The sequence below is a fragment of the Ranitomeya variabilis genome, chromosome 5 (genome assembly GCF_051348905.1).
Source record: "Ranitomeya variabilis isolate aRanVar5 chromosome 5, aRanVar5.hap1, whole genome shotgun sequence".
In the NCBI taxonomy this organism is placed as follows: Eukaryota; Metazoa; Chordata; class Amphibia; order Anura; family Dendrobatidae; genus Ranitomeya; species Ranitomeya variabilis.
The window spans coordinates 124,752,981-124,774,399 of NC_135236.1; the positions used below are offsets into that span (position 1 = coordinate 124,752,981).

The following is a 21,419-nucleotide window of genomic DNA, read 5'->3' on the forward strand; positions in this document are numbered from 1 at the left end:
CTTGCCTCCTAAACTAAGGCTTCTAATGATGGCAGCGCAAACAGAAGCTGGTGCAGAGGAAAGACAGAGAAAGATCCTATTCACAGACTTCTATAAGGCTGCAGCTGGGTGAGGGGGCTGATCATATCTGTGCCAAACACTGACTGTGAGCCAGAAAAGACTGCAGGCTGAGTGTAAGCGGCCTCTAAACCATGTGAAGTACACAGCTACTTTTATACCATGGAGATACGGAATCACTGCCAACATCACTTTTTTTTAGGAAATTCAAACATCTAAAAATTAAACCTGAATATACAAAGTACTTAGGGACAATACTAGATTTTTTTTTGCCGTCTAAGATAAAAAGCTAAATGGTGCCACCCAACATCCACACCTCTATTTTTTAACTGATGGCCTATGCTTAGGGTTAGTGGGGTTCTGACTTTCGGCACCCTTGTCAAATCTCCATTCGAAGAGGCTACGAGAGTCATGTTCCCTTCATTATTTATATTGCTTGCATTGCACAATGCCATACTTTTTGTGCTTGATATGGGACAATGCTTCAATACTGAGCATAGCCATTGTGAAATGTACAGTGTGTGCAAGCATGAACTGGTGTCAAACCAGATGTGAACATTGAAGAGGTTGCAGCATTCACAGAACCACTGCCCTTTCTTCAAACAGTAGATTGGCTGATGTGCCAGGAAGAGTTGGTCCCCAATAATCTAATATTGATGTCCTATTCTAATGATGATGAACTCTTGGCCACTGGCTAATTACAAAGTTCACTTCGCCCCCTCCATCCCCCATCCCGTCTAAATAGTTTATCAGGGCTTGAGTACAAGCAGAAATGGGCATCTAAATTAGCATGGATAACCATTTTAAAGAAGGGGTTGAGGGATGAAAATAGGAGATATGTGTTTAAACATACACTCTTAAGGCACAACACTCATTGGACTAATGTCAGCCGAACTCATGTAGGCCTCCCGACATATGATGACAGTTGAGATAAGATCTGGCACGTGCAAATTTGGATTTTTGATCCCTCAATGGAGGGCAGTGCAGAAAAAGAGGTCTGCAACAGGAAAGCTTACTTACTGATTGTCACATTCAATATTTAGGAAAAGACAATACTAAAGGGAAAGTGCTCAGTTTATCATCCCTTAGCCACACGTCCCTTGGGCCACAGAGGACTCTGACGAATAATTTCAGTGTATGTTGATGGTGTCTCGGTGAGTCAAACAAATGCGCTTATTCTGTGTCCAAGATATGTGTCCGAGACTGTGATCATTTTAAATATAAAAATTACCATTGTCTCACCTAAACAAAATCATTTAATCTTTCCTTTTAATCAACCAAGCCTTATCCAGATTTCCTTACAAAATTGTGAGCCTGATGGGGCCATTGACGCCAGAATGGACTATGACATGACTAGAAGACATTAGATTTTATAGAATTAGCTCACTTAGAAGGCCCTGTCTCTAATATCTGACAACCTCCTCCTTCACCACTTTAACAAATGCACAGCGAGTGCAGGAAGCTCACAAATAATTGACGTTGTGCTCATACTGTATGTAGTCTTCCTCTCTAGGGATTTTGCATTCATTCAAGCACATATATAATATCCTCTTGTATAAAATTAACGCTGACAAAAAGTGGAAGATCTGCCAATAGCAAAGATCAACATACTCTATAAAGTAACATTGGTGAGAAGCAACCTTCACTCTGTTTTCGATCTAATGAATCTTTGTATCTATGAAATCATTGAGGTCGATATTTTGGGAGCTGGCATTGTGTCATAGTGTGTCAGGGGGTAGAAAGTGTAGGTGAAGCATGTTTGGTGTGGCGATTAATTATTTGGCCTTTCCACTTGGAGGATGGAGTTCCTTGTGTTTTAATATGTGGTTCTCTCTGATGTACTCAATAGACATGGGCCAGCTGCCTATATTCTACATATACAAACATATTATGGGATGTACTGACTATTAAAAAATTAGCAACAGCTTCAGCTATGGTGGAGGGACAGCTGATGGTTCTGTGTTAACTGTTACTGTGTTTTTTATATGGGTAGTGGTTCATCTAGACTGTATTGTGTGACCTCCCTATTCTTGTTTGTGTGTTCTCTTCCTGTAATCCTCACAAGTTGTGATGATGAAAATATTGTTTTCTGTATGTCCCATGAACAAAAAAATCATTCTCCCACAATGTCTGAATGCTGAATAATTCTGCTGAATGCTGCAATCTGCAACACTGACATCATAGCATGTCATATAAAAGCTGATGGATTAGGAATAATCAATGATCTGGAATTTAAAAAGCTGCAAGAGACATATTTGCAACATCATAAATGTATTTTACTATCACTTATGGCAATAGTACGGCCTTAAAATCCTTCCGGTACGATTTTTGTTTTTTCATGGGATTAAAAACTGACGGACAGGTAATTGCTAACAGCCTGTTCTGCCTGGTGCCAGCTCAGAGCAAACACAGACCACTCCTGCCCGTGATTCTGGTGCTTCACATGAACTAAGCAGCTCTTCCGGCTAATCTGTTGACAGGGTGCAACTGCTGACATTATGCTGATTGACAGCAGACTCCCTATAGTTATGAAGCAGGGAGCCAGCTGTCAATCAGCATGACATCGACAGTCACGCCCCATCAACAGAGCAGAGCGGAAGAGAAGCATGTGCTCTGTCAACGTGACATCACCGTAAGCCACAGAATCGCCGGCAGGAGCGGTCTGTGACCTCTTTAAGCTGGAAGAGATCATAGTAGGGCACGAAAGGTAGGCAGTTAGCAACTACCTGCCTGTGTGTTCTTAAACCCATAGTAAAAAATAAATAGTTCAGGACAACCCTTTTAAGATTATTTTGGAGTCTTTACAACAACACATTGAGCATTATAGATTTGCTGGGTCTCGGCCACTTGATTCTCCATTGGATGCTGTTTATAGAAGACATTTTCTTCAAAAGCACTGTTTCTAATGGAGAATACTGCTGTATTATGGCACATGGATCAATATGTTTTTTGTTGGGTTAGTTAAAAGTCCAAAAGATGTCTATATGTCTACATGTAAAATCAGAAACATACAGAGAGATGCAGTAAGAAGCCATCTACTTCTATGGCAGCTCTATTGTGGCTACATACAAGGAAGCGTTACTCCACCCAGTGAATGAGGCCTGATTCATGTTTTGTACTTGGGCTCAGGAGATGGATGAAATACTTCTGGCTCTCTATAATGGCCAGTGCATCATTGTGTATCCTAATTCTACATTAAATCCATTATTATAGAATACATACAATGCCAGACATTACAATGTCTATTTAACCTATGTATTTTAGGTTAAACATCACAGCTGCCAGAAAATGTCATTGACTGCCCCACTTTTCACAGCCCCATATAAGTAGCTTAAAAATCAATAAAGTACAGTCCTTTCTAAAGCACAGTTCAATGCTAGCTTACAATGACCTTGGTTGTAAATGTTCCTGGCCAGTGAAATGCTCAGATCAAAAGCCCCACAGAGAAATGACCATGCAAAGTGCTTTCCTCTGGTTTATATACACAGCATATTCCCTATGTAGCACCGCAGTACGGCCATTGTGAGATGCCTCATAACAGGCAAATTACTGACGCAGTTAACTGCACTAACCAGTACAAAGCTTGCTGCATGGAGATACACCCAATAATGCTCCATCTATTTTAAATTCTTCTCAGAGCACTTTTCCTAGCTCTTAAATAGATTAAATGTATACGGAAATGAAATGCCATGAAAGAACAGTTATGTAATTATGGAAATCACAGGACAGAGAGACATATTAATCAAATGCAAATGATGAAAAATGGAAACAACATTTTCAAAATGTCTCGATTATACACACACTTACATGCCTTGGTTGCTACCGATGTAGTTATTATGGTTGTCTGAGGAATGTTCTGCCACATTGAATGTACTTGGGCATGTAAATCAAGATTCGCTGCTGGTAGCTCCATTTACAATTGCTAATCAATGGCATCCTTGATATGATCGATTAGAGACAAGTCTGGATGCCATGGCAGCACTTTTAGGCCTTGCAGACTGCTCACAGTATCACGAGAAACTGGCTGCCCGGCACTGTTGTGTTGAAAAGCAGCTCCTGGGGCAGTCTCACTTTCCCTCGTCAGACCTCTTCATAGCGTCGACCATGTTGTTTCCATTGTTTCCACTCTGCTTTCAGGCTATCCTTGCAACCATTACAAAAGAGGGACTCATCACAGAGCAGGATAAACCTTATTTTCAACCTCCATTATCATCTTGCTCTGCACCATGATGGCCTTCGAGAGCAGTGGTGACTGGAACACCTGTAGCTGGACGTCTGGCTCGTAGCCCGATGTTGTGAAAATGCCTTTAGATGATTTGATGCCTTAGCCTTGATATGTGATGTTTAATATCACCTTCAGTACAGAATGGATCACTATGAGCTATTCTTCCAATAAGACAAAACCATGTGGGCTATGTCATGAAGAGGCCTTCATGAGAGAATATCACACTAGCCCTACTCCCTGGATTATGGTGACATAATGTGAAGTATCCAGATCCCTCTAAGCTTTATTCAAGTTACATTAATAGCTCAGCGTTCCATTGATTTGGCTGTAGAGTCAGTGATATGTCCATTCCTCCAAAGTGTCACAGGAGTTATTTTTCAACATGACAATACCAAAAAGCCTACTGCTTGTGCTACTGAGCAGCGTACATGGCTTAAACGTGTTACCATGGCCTGCAGCATCTCCAGACTTGACCCTCATCGAGAATATTTGAGATATCATTGATCAACAATTGCAAAAGGAGCTGCTAGCAGCTGATCTTGATGATTTGCCCAAGTGCATTTAGCGCGACATAACATTCCTCACGCAGTTATTATTGATAGCATGCCAATGCGTGTAAATGCAGGGATTTCTGCATGTGGCGCTCACGCTCAATGCTGAATACTTCAAGATGTTTCAAAAATTTTATTTTCATTTTTTCATCATTTGAATATCACGAACATGTCTTCTATGATTTCCACAATTCCATGACTTATCCTTCTTGATGTTGCAATATCAATGTTGAAGAGTGTATAGCAGATGACCTTGGGATTGCCAGGTGTCAGATCCCCACCAATCAGATGTTGAGGCTCTATCCAGGATAGGCCATCATTATGATATTAGTGAAAAACCCTTTTGAGTGCCATAAAATGGATTCATTTCCACTTGACCAGTGGTAAACAAAGCGAGAACAGAGGACACATTTGGGACCTACGTTACCGTGGGCATTTGGAATCTCAGTCTGACACTGCCTGCAACAGTTTATAAATGATCAACTCTCCAGTGCAGAGGTGATAATTTATGCAGACCAAAACTCCCCTTTAAATAGAGATTTAACTAACATGACTATCCACAAGCTGACAGCACCTCTGCATGTCGTAAACACCAATATATTATCACAGAGCTTTCCCAAGCTCAAATATAATTAATGAATGGTAAAATAACATGTAACCATTTCACAGAACAAAATACCTAACTTGTATGAACCTTAATATATCCTCAATAGTGTAACCACCATTCCTGACATGCTAGTTTTTGGAAATACCTGTATTCCCCATAAAATAGTAATGCAGGGGTATATTTTATAATCTTAGTTTAGCATATTTTCCTCCGTTATTCTACCGGTAAATGTATAAGTAAATTGAAAAGTTTGTATTTCCATTCACCTTGTAAAGAGTTGTTCTCCCTAAACTTTGTGCCCGCAGTGTTTTGGAAATTTTTTAGGATTATTTTATGGGGAATAAAAATATATTCTACAACAGATATGTGAGGAGAGTTGACAGGTATTCTTAAAAATGGTTGTTCAAGTGGGGTCTATTGGGGTTATAGATGAGGGTCTAATACCTGGGAACTCCCCACATCTGTTAGAACGAAGAGCCACTCTCCAAGAGAAGCTCCCACTCAAGAGGATGTGGTGCATCCATATAACCAGACTAAAGGCCCCGTCTTATACATTACATGAAAATTATCCAAACCATCAATTTCAGTAGGACCAGCAGACCACCTGATGTTTAAGGGGGCCTCCCGATTCTCTTGTGTTGCAATTTCAATGGCCAGTCCTTTTTTTTCAGGGGAGATCAGCTGCTCTATTGAAAATACATAAATGATTGATGAAAATGAACCCTCGTATGTATGGGGGAGTCTGGAGACATAGCTGTCTGTAGATTAAATGGCTACTTCAGGCTTAAACTAGTGATTGCTTCTGATTCCCAGGGTTAGAAAAGCCAACTTCTTTTTAAAATGGAGTTGTTTTGATGAGTTATATACCAACCTGCACAATTATTTGCTATAGTGACATATTCTTAATTAATTGCCTTGTTTGTGGAGCGCCCCCTACCACAGGGCCACCGAGTCCTAAGTACCGGGTCTCCCTTCCTTCTCTGTCGATGTCACGGTGGCTAGACCCCGGCCTGTGACCCTGTTAAGGGGGATCCAATAAAGGAATAACAGTTCGATGTGTGGGTGATAGCGATGATGTGGTGCAGTGCCGGTCACGGTAATTAACGAGGACACCAGGTTGCAGTCTCTTTACCTCTTTACTGAAGGCTCAGGATCCTCAGTCTGGAATACGGTTAACCGGGCGGTGAGAGTCCGGCTGGTCCGATGGCACCTCCAGAGCTCCCTTTTCAGGTGGAAATCTGTGCCTACCTTCTAGCGCTTGTGTGTTGTGGTCCTCCCCTGCGATGCTTACGGGATAGTCCCCACAACTGTTGTGTCTATTTCTGAAGTTCCCTCACAACTCGATCAAGATGTTCTGCTTCGTCCCCCAGATTATATGGCTAGGACGCACCCGTACGACGGGTAGGCTCGGAGCTCTTCTGGGACTCTAGTGTCGCCCCTCTCCAAATGTTGCCCCCTATGTCTTCTTAGGTGATTAGGGTGAGACAGCCCGCCTATAACTGACTGTCCTGCCGTAGGTTTGAAGTTAGGCCTGGAGCTCTATACTTCCTCGGCGTTTCCGGCCACCGGCTGCGCGCCTCAGTAGGATGTTGCCTCGTCTTACAGCACGACTCCTACTGGTGTTTCTCCTTGTTGCGTTGATCTCGTTTCTCACCCTCCTCAATACACCTCGCTTCTTATCCTTTCTCCGGGCACCGCCGCAAGGAAGTGCAGGCGCGGTCCCTTTACGTTCTCTCTAGTTCGCTAGGTCTCTGCCAGGATCCCACTCCTGACAAGGACCCCCCTGAGTCTCTCCCCGCAACACCCTCTGCCACAGGATGTTGCCTGTTCGATTCCCAGTCAGCTTCTGTCGAATCTGTCTAACTTCCTATCTAACCCCCAGTTTTACCAGACTGTGAGGAGTGGCCTAATACATAGCGCCCTTGGCTCCCCCTGAAGGCCAGACTGTGAAGTGCATTGGTGTCTGTGATACCTGGTCAGGTGAACTCCTTCAGTGCCATCAGACGTACCATCACTCCCCTTAGTGGCGGAGCATCAGTACTGCAACGACCAGGACTCTGGGGCGCTGCACTTGTTTATATGACTTATCATACTATATTAAAACATTAATAAACCCCTAAAGGTGTGTTCTTTCTAAAAAATATATATATATAATGAAGCCGCTGAAAGTGCTCATTCCCTAGGCCGGTTGCTAAATGCTTTAACATCCACTTTACTTTGTGGCTATAAAATTTGAATGAAGATCAACTGAGTCTGTAAATTACAGCTCTGAGCTTTTGCAAACCCTAAATTTATCACCATGGAATCCATCACCAAATGCAAATGGAGCAGTCATAGCCAGACTGTGGTAAGGCCAAACAGATTATCTTTTACTGACTCCTCACACTAAAGACGTGACCAATGGTTTTCTGTTATCTCCCTCCACCTCTAAGAGGTTTATCTTATAGACGCTGATGCTGACAAAGGAGATTATCTTTTCAAAAGGCAGAATAAACCTTGCAATCTGCTATATGTAGAGAAGCCGCAGCATCTATCTCTCATGTCTATTTATCTCATATCTATCTATCTCCTATCTATCTATGTATCTCATATCTATCTATCTATCTATCTATCTATCTATCTATCTATCTATCTATCTATCTATCTCACATCTATCTATCTATTCTTTGGTGCTGCCCTCCCTAAATTGATTACCATATAGTGGTGAAATAACACCATGCTCTACAATCAATGAATCAGGAGATCAGACATGCAAAATCTTGATGCCATGTGATGTGCCACGTAAGGTGGCAAGTGCAACAGCACAGGCCGCCCCTCCCCAGGCAGCTGGGATTTGTCAAACTGGTGAAATAAAAATTAATTACTCAAAAGGGAACCTGATGGCTGATTCATGCTGTCCAAACCACGGGCTGCATTAATTATTACAGCCTGGTATATTTTTAGAAAACACTGCAGCCAGGGCCGTGTGACCAGCACTACTAGTCTGAGGTAGGTCCGGTGGCTTGCCGATCTCCTTGACTGACAGATTTCTACGTATGTGTGTGTTTAGGGAGAGACCTGTCAAGCTAGGAGAGCAGAGAAGCTGCTGGTGACCTGCCTTGGACTAGTAACCGTAGCTGCATCGCTTCCGTTGGGCTTTTAAAAGTATGTTTATTCTGAAATGCAGCAACGTTTTACAGAAAAAAATATGCAAATTGTCTCTTCTTGGCTTTTATCCGAAGTCATATTGCAAGGCTCGTTATAGGGTCGATATTGACTTTTAGGATTGCTACTTCCAGTATGTGGCACTAGAGTTCTAGTCCTCTTCCTCTCTGAAGAGACAATTTGCATATTTAATTCCCCAAAGAGCATGCAAAGCGTTTAAGTCTCCTCTTACTGGCATGCCACACCTGGCATGTCACTGTTCACAAGTAGAAACCTTACCCCTTATATCCCAGAGAAATACATACAATGCTGTAATAACGAGCCGGACTCTGGTTCAGACGGCCTGAATCAGTTGACCACTTCCCTAGAACAGAGTTTTCCGAATGCGCTGATCTCGGGAATTACCAGTGTGCAGTCTGGGAACTCTCCCCTTTCTTATGTTACTTGGAACATACTTCCCTAATTTACTGTTTGGAGGGAAATCCCTCTGGAGTGTTAATATTTTTGAAATATTGGAAAATTAACAAAGGTATAATCTTAAAGGGATAGCCAATGAATTGTATCTGGTACGGCACATCCTCTCCATTCAAGTGAGAATGTGCACAATTCTTAAGCAACTTATTAATGGCTGCGTCACCTGTAGCAGAAAGAACTGTTACAGGTTACTATTACATAGTGCCATACATTTGGCGCATCTTCTGCCGTCCTGTTTTATGCTAAACATGAATATTAATAAATGTGCTCGGATGTGTTTACGTGCGCTGTACAGGCATTGGGTGCAAGCAAATCGCTGTTAGGCCTCTCCCTTCTCACTATGTAGCTACATGTTTCTGCCATTCATGCAAAAATGCCTGCAATAGACCTCTTTATATCAGAACATGCATATAAGTAAGGGGTTGTGGACTCGCAAATGGTTATACAGAGATGGGACATACATTGTGACTTCTTGTAATTGTATGTCCAAAACGTTGATGCCCCAGAAAGGACAATCAAATGGAAAAAACACTGATCAGGATCACATCTTACTGCATTTAGCAGGATACTGAGACCACGTTACATGTTCAGTATTTTACATCAGTATTTATAAGCCAAAACCAGGAGTAGCTGATAAATACAGAAGTGGTGACGTGTTTCTATTATACTTTTCCTCGGATTGTTTCACTCCTGATTTTTGCTTACAAATATGTATAAATCACAAAACCGGAACAAAATGAACATATACCCTATTGTAAGTAAATACGTAAAAACAATAGTGAGTATAAATAACATAAGGTACTTAGTAAGCACTGTTTTTGATTAAAAAAAAGCATAAAAGCCATCCTACCAAGTCAAGGTGTACCACAATCAGGATGGTCCTAACCTCTAGTATTAAAACCTTACCATGTGTCAAAGTGACGTCAACGTGAATAAGAGCAGAGCAGGAACGAAGCCTGAATGGATACTCAGAAAATAGGAAGCTATATAAACGTTATGTCCCACTCAAACAAAGGGAGGCCACACACTTAAGCAGAATATAACATTTATATAGCTTCCCATTTGCGGGGTATCCAATCAGGACCCAGTCCTGCTCCGCCCTTATTCACATTGATGTCATTTTAAGGTTTTAATACTAGAGGTTATAAGGAATCAAAAACAGGGTGTTAGTTTATTATATGTAGGGGGGTTGTGAAGGCTACTACAGGCTTAAACTAGTGATTGCATCTGATTCCCAGGGTTAGAGAAGCCAACTTCTTTTTAAAATGGAGTTGTCTTGATGAGTTATATACCAACCTGCACAACTATATGCTATAGTGACATATTCTTAATTAATTGCCTCATTTGTTTATATGACTTGTTATCATACTATATTAAAACATTAGCGATGAGAAAAAACTCGCAGATGAGCACTGACTCAATTAATAACATTGGTCAGAGTGCAATGCGATGTTTTCTCACATTGCACTCCTCCGTATTATACGCTAGTGTGAGCGAGCCCTTAGGAGGGTCCTATGTAGAATGTTGGGGAACCTGATATTTCCCAGCAGTGCCATCACAGGAGCAATATAGTATAACACCGTTTATGTAAAACTATAGACTTTTAATGTCCTCCAGGGTAAGGGACTGTGTCGATGATCTCTGCACTGGCCACTAGATGAGGATCCTGAACAGGGGACCCCTCTATCACCTGTACTTAATTTAGGTCGAGCTGAACCTGAGTTCAGGGCATATAAAACATTGCTGTTGGGAATTTCTTCCAGAACGACTGTGATAATAACAAATGCCAAAAAACTGTATCTACTGATGTAGGTGACAATGCACATATGATGTCAAACATGTTCTATTTGTGTCCCTGCGTACAGTGCAGGGGAATTCAGGGACATAATACTATTGTGTTGGGGTTGCAGCAGTCACACCTTGCCCTGGAGTTTTGGGGGCCTAGATTGTCCCTTTGGCCATATGAAAAGACCAATACATTTAAGGACTTGTGATTGTTTGGGCCACTGTTGGACATTTGTCATTGGGGCCCAGGAGCATTATCATGTTACATTATAGGTAACATAAGTTTAACACCCTACCTGCACCCTCCGCTCTGCTAATGACCTAAGAGTAACATCCTCAATAATCCGAAACTCCTCCTCCCGTCTCCAAGACTTCTCGCGAGTTGCACCAATTCTTTAGAAAGCACTACCTAGCACACTTTGATTAATCCCCAACACTCACAGTTTTAAGAGTGCCCTGAAAATGAATTTCTCTACACTGGTCTATTGCCTCAACATACTTATCTAACTATTCCTGTTTTGCCCATACAAAATTTACTTCAAAGCCAAGACCCTCGTATCATCTGTTCATGAACCTTCATGCACTTAATAGCCCTCTATCTATGTGTGTTCACATGCTGGTTGGTAGAAAGTATATCATGGCACAGCTGTGTTGGTGCTCAAATAGGTTCCCAAACCAATAGTATAGTCAAAATAAAATTTGGCACTCAACTCATATAGATATGATCAACATATCTATAGGAGTTGAGTGCCAAATTTTATTTTGACTACACATGCTGGTTGGTGACTGATTTATGCAGAATTATGTGAACACCCTATTTATTACATTGATGAGTGGACCATACAAGCAATTATTACCATCCACCTTGTAGCATTTGCTGACGCCTCTGCATGGTTCCCCTCCCAACATGAGGGAATGCCGGCTTACCGCCTCACTCTCCTGCCTTCTGGTCTGTGTGCTTGCTCATGGTAAAATGCCCTCAGCTTACAGGTGGGAGGTATTTAGTTAAAAGTGTTTGCCTATAAGATGTCTCCCAGCAAATAGCTTTGAGGCATCTGGTATAGAAGGCACCCTTCCCAATAGGGAGGTGCCTGGGCAACCCCTATTGTTACTGTTAGGTGGTTTGGTGTGTGCAACTGTATGTTTCCAGTTCCCCGATCCTAGCATTAATTCTAAAGTTACTCTTGTCCTGTGTCCCGTTAGTCCTGTATAGTTTGCCCGTGTTCCTGTCATCGCTTCGATGGCATCCTATTCCTGAAACTGCATCTGCGGTATCTATGCCAGAACTCTGGTCCCGGTGGGGCCAGTCCTGTGTATGTTGTTCTTGCTCCTAGTGCGACCAGCTCCAGAACTGTTCCTGATATCTAAGGGTCTGAACAAGAACCTATCTTCTACATCCACGCTGTCTGTATAGTACATCAGTCTCCGGTTGTGGCTAGTCAGTGCCCTAAGTCACATCTCCCCAAGTCAGCGAGCCCAACTCTTGGGATCGGCAGCTGCAGTACCGGCGCCTGCCTAGGCATGGTACCTGTCAGATACCTGCAGCCGAGTCTGTCTCCAACATCAAGAGCTCCAACAAACACTAGGTAGCCGCTTAGCTACACCCCTTCCTAGGTAGGTCCGACCCTGTGGCACACCTGTGGAAACCACGTGTGCCACCTGCGGTCGTGACAAATCTTTTGTGTCTCCCCTAATACCTCATAGATTCTAAGCTTATGAGCAGCAGGACCCTCACTCCTCTTGGTATCTGTTGATTTATGTGATTATTGTTATGCTGTAATGTCTCTTATCTGTACAAGTCCTCTCTAAAATGTAAAGTGCTGCGGAATATGTTGGCGCTATAGAAATAAAATTATTATTAGGTTTTATGTAAATCATCAAAAGCCTTTTTCTTTGATGGGTGAGATGAAGATACATCAAGTTTTCTGAAAGCTTTGTTAAATTTAGGTCAGTACATAATTATTCTAATTAATAATTAATGCATTCTGACCTTGGGTTTTAAGTAATATGAAGGGCACCATGTGAATGAAATCATGATTTCATAGACAACTAATGCTTGGGAGGGATCACCATGATTAACAGGTTTCTTTCTATTCACAAGTAAAATTAGGGCTGTGCATGTGTGTCTGGCAAACCAACCTTCAGGCTTAATGGGTCAAGCCTCCTCTGTCTTCATTGGGCATCTCTGATCACAAGCGATATGCATCTCACCATGATCATAGATGCTTATAATATCTAAAAATGTTAAGATTTTATACCTTTTAATGGATAACTGAAAATATGGTAACAAATTGCAAGCTTTTGAGACTACTCAGGTCTCTTCAGGTCTACTCTCCTGAGTAGTCTCGAAAGCTTGATTTAGCCTTTAAAAGGTATCAATCACTGAGGACTCTCAAATCTTAATATGTTTCTATCTACTGGCTAAACACGGAACAATGATTTATATCTTTCCTGTATAGTATCTAAATAAGGTCAGGCAGAGTGGGGGTAATAAGGAGATCTTGCTTTAGTTGACTGGCCCCTTGGGGTGGAGACATAGCTGTTGTAATGCCAGCGTCCCTTTTCCTCTTCCAGTCAGATTGGTTCTGTGTCTGTGCGCTTCTGTAGTTTCGTGTCTGTCTGCATCTGTTGTTCTGTGTCTGTCCGCATCTGTGGTCCTATACCTCTCCTGCCAGTAACCTAGTTCTTCCTAAATCTGTTCCTGTCCATCCTGTCAGAACTTGGTCCTATCCATTCTGCTGTACCTGTTTGTGAACCTGTCCTACCTATGACTAGTCCTCATGCGCCTAGTCCACACCTGTGTTGCTACCCTCACCTGTCAAGTCTGAACCAGTACCTGTGATCCTGCATTGGAGTCCACCCTGTGCTCCTGAACCCATCCTCTCCATGTCTGATCCAGTATCATTTCTGTCTACCAGTCGTACAGCATTCATTCCTCCTGTTGACCTGTTCCTGTCTGGCCGGTAAAGGTACCTTCACACGAAGCGACGCTGCAGCGATAGCGACAACGATGCCGATCGCTGCAGCGTCGCTGTTTGGTCGCTGGAGAGCTGTCACACAGACCGCTCTCCAGCGACCAATGATGCCGAGGTCCCCGGGTAACCATCGGGTTGCTAAGCGCAGGGCCGCGCTTAGTAACCCGATGTTTACCCTGGTTACCAGCGTAAAAGTAAAAAAAACAAACAGTACATACTCACCTGCGCGTCCCCCAGCATCTGCTTCCCGACACTGACTGAGCTCCGGCCCTAACAGCACAGCGGTGACGTCACCGCTGTGCTTTCACTTTCAGTTTAGGGCCGGCGCTCAGTAAGTGTCAGGAAGCAGACGCTGGGGGACGCGCAGGTGAGCATGTACTGTTTGTTTTTTTACTTTTACGCTGGTAACCAGGGTAAACATCGGGTTACTAAGCGCGCCCTGCGCTTAGTAACCCGATGTTTACCCTGGTTACCAGTGTAAAACATCGCTGGTATAGTTGCTTTTGCTTTCAAACACAACGATACACAGCGATCGGACGACCAAATAAAGGTACCTTCACACGAAACGACATCGCTAGCGATCCGTGACGTTGCAGCGTCCTGGCTAGCGATATCGTTTCGTTTGACACGCAGCAGCGATCAGGATCCTGCTGTGATGTCGCTGGTCGCTGAATAAAGTCCAGAACTTTATTTGGTCGTCCGATCGCTGTGTATCGTTGTGTTTGAAAGCAAAAGCAACGATACCAGCGATGTTTTACACTGGTAACCAGGGTAAACATCGGGTTACCAAGCGCAGGGCCGCGCTTAGTAACCCGATGTTTACCCTGGTTACCAGCGTAAAAGTAAAAAAACCAAACAGTACATGCTCACCTGCGCGTCCCCCAGCGTCTGCTTCCTGACACTTACTGAGCGCCGGCCCTAAAGTGAAAGTGAAAGCACAGCGGTGACGTCACCGCTGTGCTGTTAGGGCCGGAGCTCAGTCAGTGTCAGGAAGCAGACGCTGGGGGACGCGCAGGTGAGTATGTACTGTTTGTTTTTTTTACTTTTACGCTGGTAACCAGGGTAAACATCGGGTTACTAAGCGCGGTCCTACGCTTAGCAACCCGATGTTTACCCTGGTTACCCGGGGACCTCGGCATCGTTGGTCGCTGGAGAGCGGTCTGTGTGACAGCTCTCCAGCGACCAAACAGCGACGCTGCAGCGATCGGCATCGTTGTCGCTATCGCTGCAGCGTCGCTTCGTGTGAAGGTACCTTTAAGTTCTGGACTTTATTCAGCGACCAGCGACATCACAGCAGGATCCTGATCGCTGCTGCGTGTCAAACGAAAAGATATCGCTAGCCAGGACGCTGCAACGTCACGGATCGCTAGCGATGTCGTTTCGTGTGAAGGTACCTTTACTCTGGCTCTGAGCCTGCGTGACTCCCTTGGGGTCAGCAGCTACGGTTCCGGACATTGTCCTAGTATCTAGCGACCACCTGTGGTTCAAGTTTAACTCCACCATCAGGTGCTCTAGTGAAAAACCATGTGGTCGCTTAGTCACGCCCCTCCCGAGTAAGTCCGGTCTGTGGCACCGTTGGTCCAGAATCTATGCGCGAGGGCGACAGCTGTGAATTCATTGGCTTTCTTCCATGTGCCACATATATACAGATACGTTTTCCTAGATTCTTGATTTCAGTGTGTCTTCAATCTGATATGAGAGCTCTTCTTTAGTAATTTGGCTCTCCGACTGGACACATAGCACAGGGTTTTATGGATCATAGAGAGCTATGAAATTGTTGAACATTTAAAAGCGATTGATACACTTTTTTTTTTTAAATCTCCACAGTTTTTTAGGAATATTTTTAGGTAAATCAGGTAAAGAAAATAAACCTACTATTTCATATGACTGGTCTAACGTGTGGAATGAAACTAACATCCAAGCAATATACAGCGGAACAATTTATTAAAGAGAATATATTCTAAGGGATTTAAAAGAGAAGTTTGCTATCATTGGGCTTTGTCTCACCTAGTTATCGGCTACAGAAGAGCGGGTATTAGCAGATCACAACCAAACACATATGTTTTATTCCAGATGGATATTACCAGCTGCTTTCATGGCACATAGACAATACTCTTGGAATAAAGACTCATAAATGAAGCCTGGTCAATGTAAACTGATTATCTAAAGTAAGTTTTTTCAGTGGTAAGCAATTGGCTCTGCCGATAAATACACTATATAGAGAGCATCATAAACCATGCTTTAGGCCTAAGAGCATCATCTCTCTCTTAGTGCAGGGGAACAATATAAGGAATATTAATCATTTTGGAGGAGGAAATAGCAGTGGGACCATTGGGACTTTGCCTTCTTTTTTTGCCATGTCAGCAATGTTCATACTCCTATAGAGGGTTCGTAGGGTAGAGTTGAGGCAGATATTTATGGCCTGGATAACCCCTATGGTAAGTATTTTGAATAGGTTCTACAAGTAATATGCTACTTCTGTTTTTCTTTTTTTGCTGTCTTTGATCATATTGATCATCAGCAGGGTCTATGTATAATAATGTTGTCTTATGTAGTTGAGGGGTCTTTGGGCCTCCCCAGGCACAAGGACGTAGGTGCAACTGCACCACATACATGTATATAAACACCCCAACAAGTCCCACCATTCTAGCGTAGTCACCAATATCCGCGTTCCAGACATTAGAGTCCCGAGCTGTGTTCATTCAGCTTCATCTGTCTTTCCTTTCATAACACACTAATTTGTCCAATCCCAAGAGTCTCCACCCAAATACTTCTCGCCCATGTGCCTTTTTGTGGCCAAGGATAAGATATATTTAGCTCTTCAATTAACTCCTTTAAGTAATGACCTTGCAGTAACTTTACAATAGAAAGAAAGGGACATAACCAAACCCTCTATATTCACTTTTCCAAAAGCAGAACGTCCAGCTCATGCATAATGAATATCTGATCGTTAATGGCTGATGATTAACTCCTCGTTACTTTATCCTTCATTTATCCTGTATGCATAGCTTTTCCATGGTTGAATGAATGCAGTGATTGCAAAAATGACAGCTACTCAGTATCTCGACTCTATATGTATATTTAATCAATGTACAATGTACGGTAATCGCCCGCTATTAGATGTTTGCATGCCAGAATTAGGGTTAATAATATATAAGGGTGACCTGACTGCTATGATATTGACAGGACATCCACATAAAGCACACGGCACCCGTGCCCTGATTGCTGCAGACTGGTACTATAAGGAACCTCCCCACTGCAGCATTCTCACTATATGTATACATAACGGGCAGACATAGGAATATTCAAGGTGACTCCTCTATTGAGAATGTGCCGTAAAACCCTCATATGAGTAGATATATATGTACTAATTTCACTTTTAAGTATTCAACATCATTGGGATTATCAAGTCTGCAAACAAATAGTTAATGTTAAAGATTAGAAATGCATTGCCAATTAGGGAGCCATAAAATCTAGTGTAACTTTGGTATGTGGTTAGCATTGTAACTTTGGTATGCGGTTAGCATTGTAATAAAATGCAAGTGTAACAGGGAGTTAACATGCATTAACTCTCTCAGTGTACTGTATGTAGAAACATATAAGGTGTATATATTGCAATAATACAACCCGTGCTGTATTTATACGAAAAGGGTTTTCAGTACTACAAGCTGGGGGCCCCTGAAGGAACCTGGCCCTAGGCAGCTGCCTGGTCTGACTGCCCCTAAAGTCGGCCCTAACTACCAATATTGATCTTAAGTACAGCTTAATAATATCTGATTGGTCAGGATCAACTCCTCCCACCGCCGCTGATCAACAGGTTAAAGGCACAAGCACCAATGGTTATCAGGCACAGTGCCATACATCTTGTAGTGGCTGTGCCTGGTATTGCAGCTGTCAAGCTCAGTTCTGTTCACATGGATGAGGCTGAGCTACAATACAAGGCATAACCAGCATAATGTTTGGCGCTTGGTCAAGAAAATAATGAAGGGTTTACAATGCTTAGTGGAGTGTCATGGTCCTGTTAAACGGCAGATCAGGGACTGCCTGGAATTGGATCCCCGTCAATGTAATATTTAAGTCCTATCCTAAGTATAACCCAGTTACATAAAGTGCTGTAAAACCTGTTTATTTTAGAAATCCGTGCACACACAGCATGCATAGACCCCTATAACTTGCTATGATATAAATTTTGTCTGCTTTCCATAGCTCTTTGATGGCCACAGAAGCGTATTGGCCTAAGTCAGCGCAGCTTCCCATTAGACATGGGAAAGAAGTTATTCTGTGGTGCCCAGATTGGTTGTCATCTCTCTTATTGTTAAAAAGTAGTGAAAGCAAAGCGTTGTCCTGGAAGCAAGATCAACCCAAGCTAGGAGATCTTGTGCTGCACTACATCATGGTCTTAGATATTTTTAGATATAATTATTTTATTTTTTAATTATATATCTCCAAGTAACATATATAACCAGAAAACGTCAAAGAAACAGAAGACGTGGCACTCACCAGATCGTGCTGTTAAAAGTCTAATTACCCCGCCTTGCGGGCTGAGGACATTACGTCAAGGGCTGCAGGTACATTGGTAGGTGCAGGGAAACAAAACAGAGAGAGATCTCCTGCACTGGTGAGACAGTGTTCATGGCACTTTTCTATGTCCCTGTATCTGCATGTATGCTCCATAGTCGGATGTATGTGACCGTCCTGACTAAGACAGGAATTCGGAGTTCACATAGCTGCTCATCCCCTGCTGACTACAGATTTCTGACTGTGGTTTCCGGCAGTCTGTAGTCAGACATGGGGGCAACTATGGGACTTCTCAATTTGCTATGAGAACAGTACAATAATATTTTAAGAAGCATGTCGCTCATTGTTGATAGGAACTGTAATTTATAATTTACTGTGAAATGTATTACTTTAAGTTTTTGTTTTACCTAGTTTAGTATTTCTTCCCAACCTGGTTCTATCTGATCCTCATCTATAAGCCATCTCGTACTTTTATTCATGCCTTCTGTATCACTTCACTTCCAACACCGGTACTTTAGGTTTCTCTCTCAACCATTTCATGTAACCCAATTAGATTTTTCCCCACTTTATGTGTAATACATAGTAGGGGTGGACATAGACAGCAGAGGCCCCTGTGCTAGTACAATTTATGAGCCCTTTTCAGTCCAATAGCTAATCGTACTGTACAATTCCAGTATGATGAAGGTGGAAGTGGCCTCAATTAGCTTTTGGGCCCATTGCATAGCACGTACTAATGGTATCTCCACCTCTGCTACATAGCTTTCATGCATCCATATCCCTTCAGATCCAGCCGAGTGCATATCCCTAAATCAAGCCTTTCCACGTACATCATTTTTTTAACACCTTCCCTAATCTGCTCTTCTTTGCTTAACTCAGCCATCACATCAGAAATTACAGAAATTATTAACTGCTCATCCAAAGAATCACTGACACTTTTTCCTCTACTAAATTCATTAATGTACTGCAAACCAATAACTGACTGAGGTTCAGAGAAAATAAATTAGAAAGCCTTCCCATTAAATCCACCCATATTTCCCTGAATCAGCTGTTCTGTCGAAAACTAGCTCATCCATCTGCTACAGTTTCTGTGGCTCAGCTGAATGTTCTTCTATACTGGTCCATACCTGGTTATACCAGTCATTCCCTTTATACCACAGCACTGTATGCAGATTATTCCTCTCGTCAGTCCCTGTCCTCAGGAGGGCTTGCAGTCTAATTTCTCTATCTTAGATAGACAGAATTATTATTATTATTATTATTATTAATAATAATGATTTATATTGCACCATTAATTCATTCCATGGTGCTGTACATGAGAAAGGGGTTACATACAGGTTTATACGAGATATCGTTTACAGTAAACAAATTTACAGTGACAGACTGGTGCAGAGGGGAGAGGACCCTGTCCTTGCGAACTTACATTCTACGTACATTGAAGCAAGTTAATTGGAAGTTCATAACCTTTCAGTATGTTTTTGGAGTGTGGGATGGTGTTGATGAACCTGGTGGACATCACCTACATCATCAGTTCATCTACACTGTCTACTCTTCATGTATATCTCCCTATACAAGATCACTTATCCTCACAAAGCATCGATAAATCACAGACCAGGCTCATCTCTTTATATAACTCCATTATACCTCCCACTCTTTCTACCCTCCACATTTTACCATACCTTCCCATTAGTTATTTCCAGTACATCCACCAACACAAAAGTGGCCTAATTGCTTCTAACACTCATACAATCATCTTCCTTTGACTTCTGCAGATAATCATAGGTTGTCCTTCTCCATAATTCCCGTATCCATCCTCTCCTATACCACACTTATATCATTCCTACATTAAGTACTTTGTGCGTTGACAAGTCAGTGTTACTTTTTCTTCTCTTTAGCTTACCTCCCAACAAACGGGTAATCTACAAAACCCATCCTAGTTTCTACAACCAGTTTTTTTGCCTCCAAAAACATTTCTCACGTTCTCAACTCCTTTGTCTACACCCTCCATACTCAACCATGTGCCAATAACTCAAACTGCATGCTTGAGCGTCAGCATCCCGTAATCCATCACATCTCATTCTAACTAGTTTCTCCAGCTTTTAGTTATAGTGTTATGTTCTCAACACACGTTTTGCAGACAGCACATATTGACTAGAGTTTTCTACATCTCTTGCAACCCAACAATCCCCCTCCTCGTGAAATTCAGCTATTCCTCACCCACGCCCCCACGTCACAAAGCTTTAAGCAGCAGGTTGCACAAATGGTTGGGTTGGATTTCCATGTGTTCTCTCTACAGATGTCTGAAGATTATCAGGAAAGCTGTGGAGCCTATAAGACACCACTCCATGCAAAGCAGTATTATGTGATATCCCGATTAATCCTGTCTGGACTGCGTCCAAGAGATTACCGGCTGATTGTTGGGTACTCTGGTGCATGGTTGTGTGTTGTGGGATCACAGAGCTGTATAAGCTTTCTGCAGTCTAAAAAGTCCATGGGTATAACCGCAATGACTTCCCGCATCCCATGTAATGCACTTCCTGCCCCATAAAACACAACATTTACCCCAGGGATTGTAATTTTTTTGCGTTAAAAAGCTTTGGATCACTCCAGATGGAGAGGATGCTGACACACACATGCTTGAATGCTTTATTTTATCTCTGTGTCCCTCGCCTTGTCCCTCTCCATCTTCCGCATACATCAGCACTGTCTCAACTTACCTTGGTGACAGTCATACAGAGCTGTGCCAGAGGAGGGGGACCAGGCGCCTGAGCTGCTGGCTTGTGACTGCAGATCTCTGTGCGTGGTGGCTGCTTCCAAGCACTCTGCGCTGCCTCCCCTCCTCCTCATTATTCCCATCCTTTGCAGGCTGAATTGTGATGTCACTCTGCATCCATACTGATCAAGCAGGAAGCCGCTCTACTGCTTTTAACCTTTTCTCTACTGGGTCAGTACTGTAATGTACACAAGAAGATACTTAAAAAAAAATCTTTGAAAGACTTTTATACAAATATGGGGCATTATTATGGCTACGTTTCCAGCCTCGGAAGAATGTGCCTCTGTAGCTGGTAATACAAAAGACCATAATT

General features: G+C 42.6%; 1 protein-coding gene across 1 annotated transcript in view; it reads right to left on the reverse strand.

Moving 5' to 3' along the window:
- The window catches only part of CORO2B (coronin 2B), a 99,951-nt gene extending 78,765 nt beyond the window's left edge, over window positions 1–21,186 (reverse strand). Inside the window, exon 1 of the mRNA XM_077263231.1 lies at window positions 21,051–21,186. Within this exon, the coding sequence (XP_077119346.1) occupies window positions 21,051–21,065 (15 nt within the window). The 5' untranslated portion in view covers window positions 21,066–21,186. The remainder of the gene's footprint in view (window positions 1–21,050) is intronic.
- Between the last annotated feature and the right edge of the window lie 233 nt (window positions 21,187–21,419).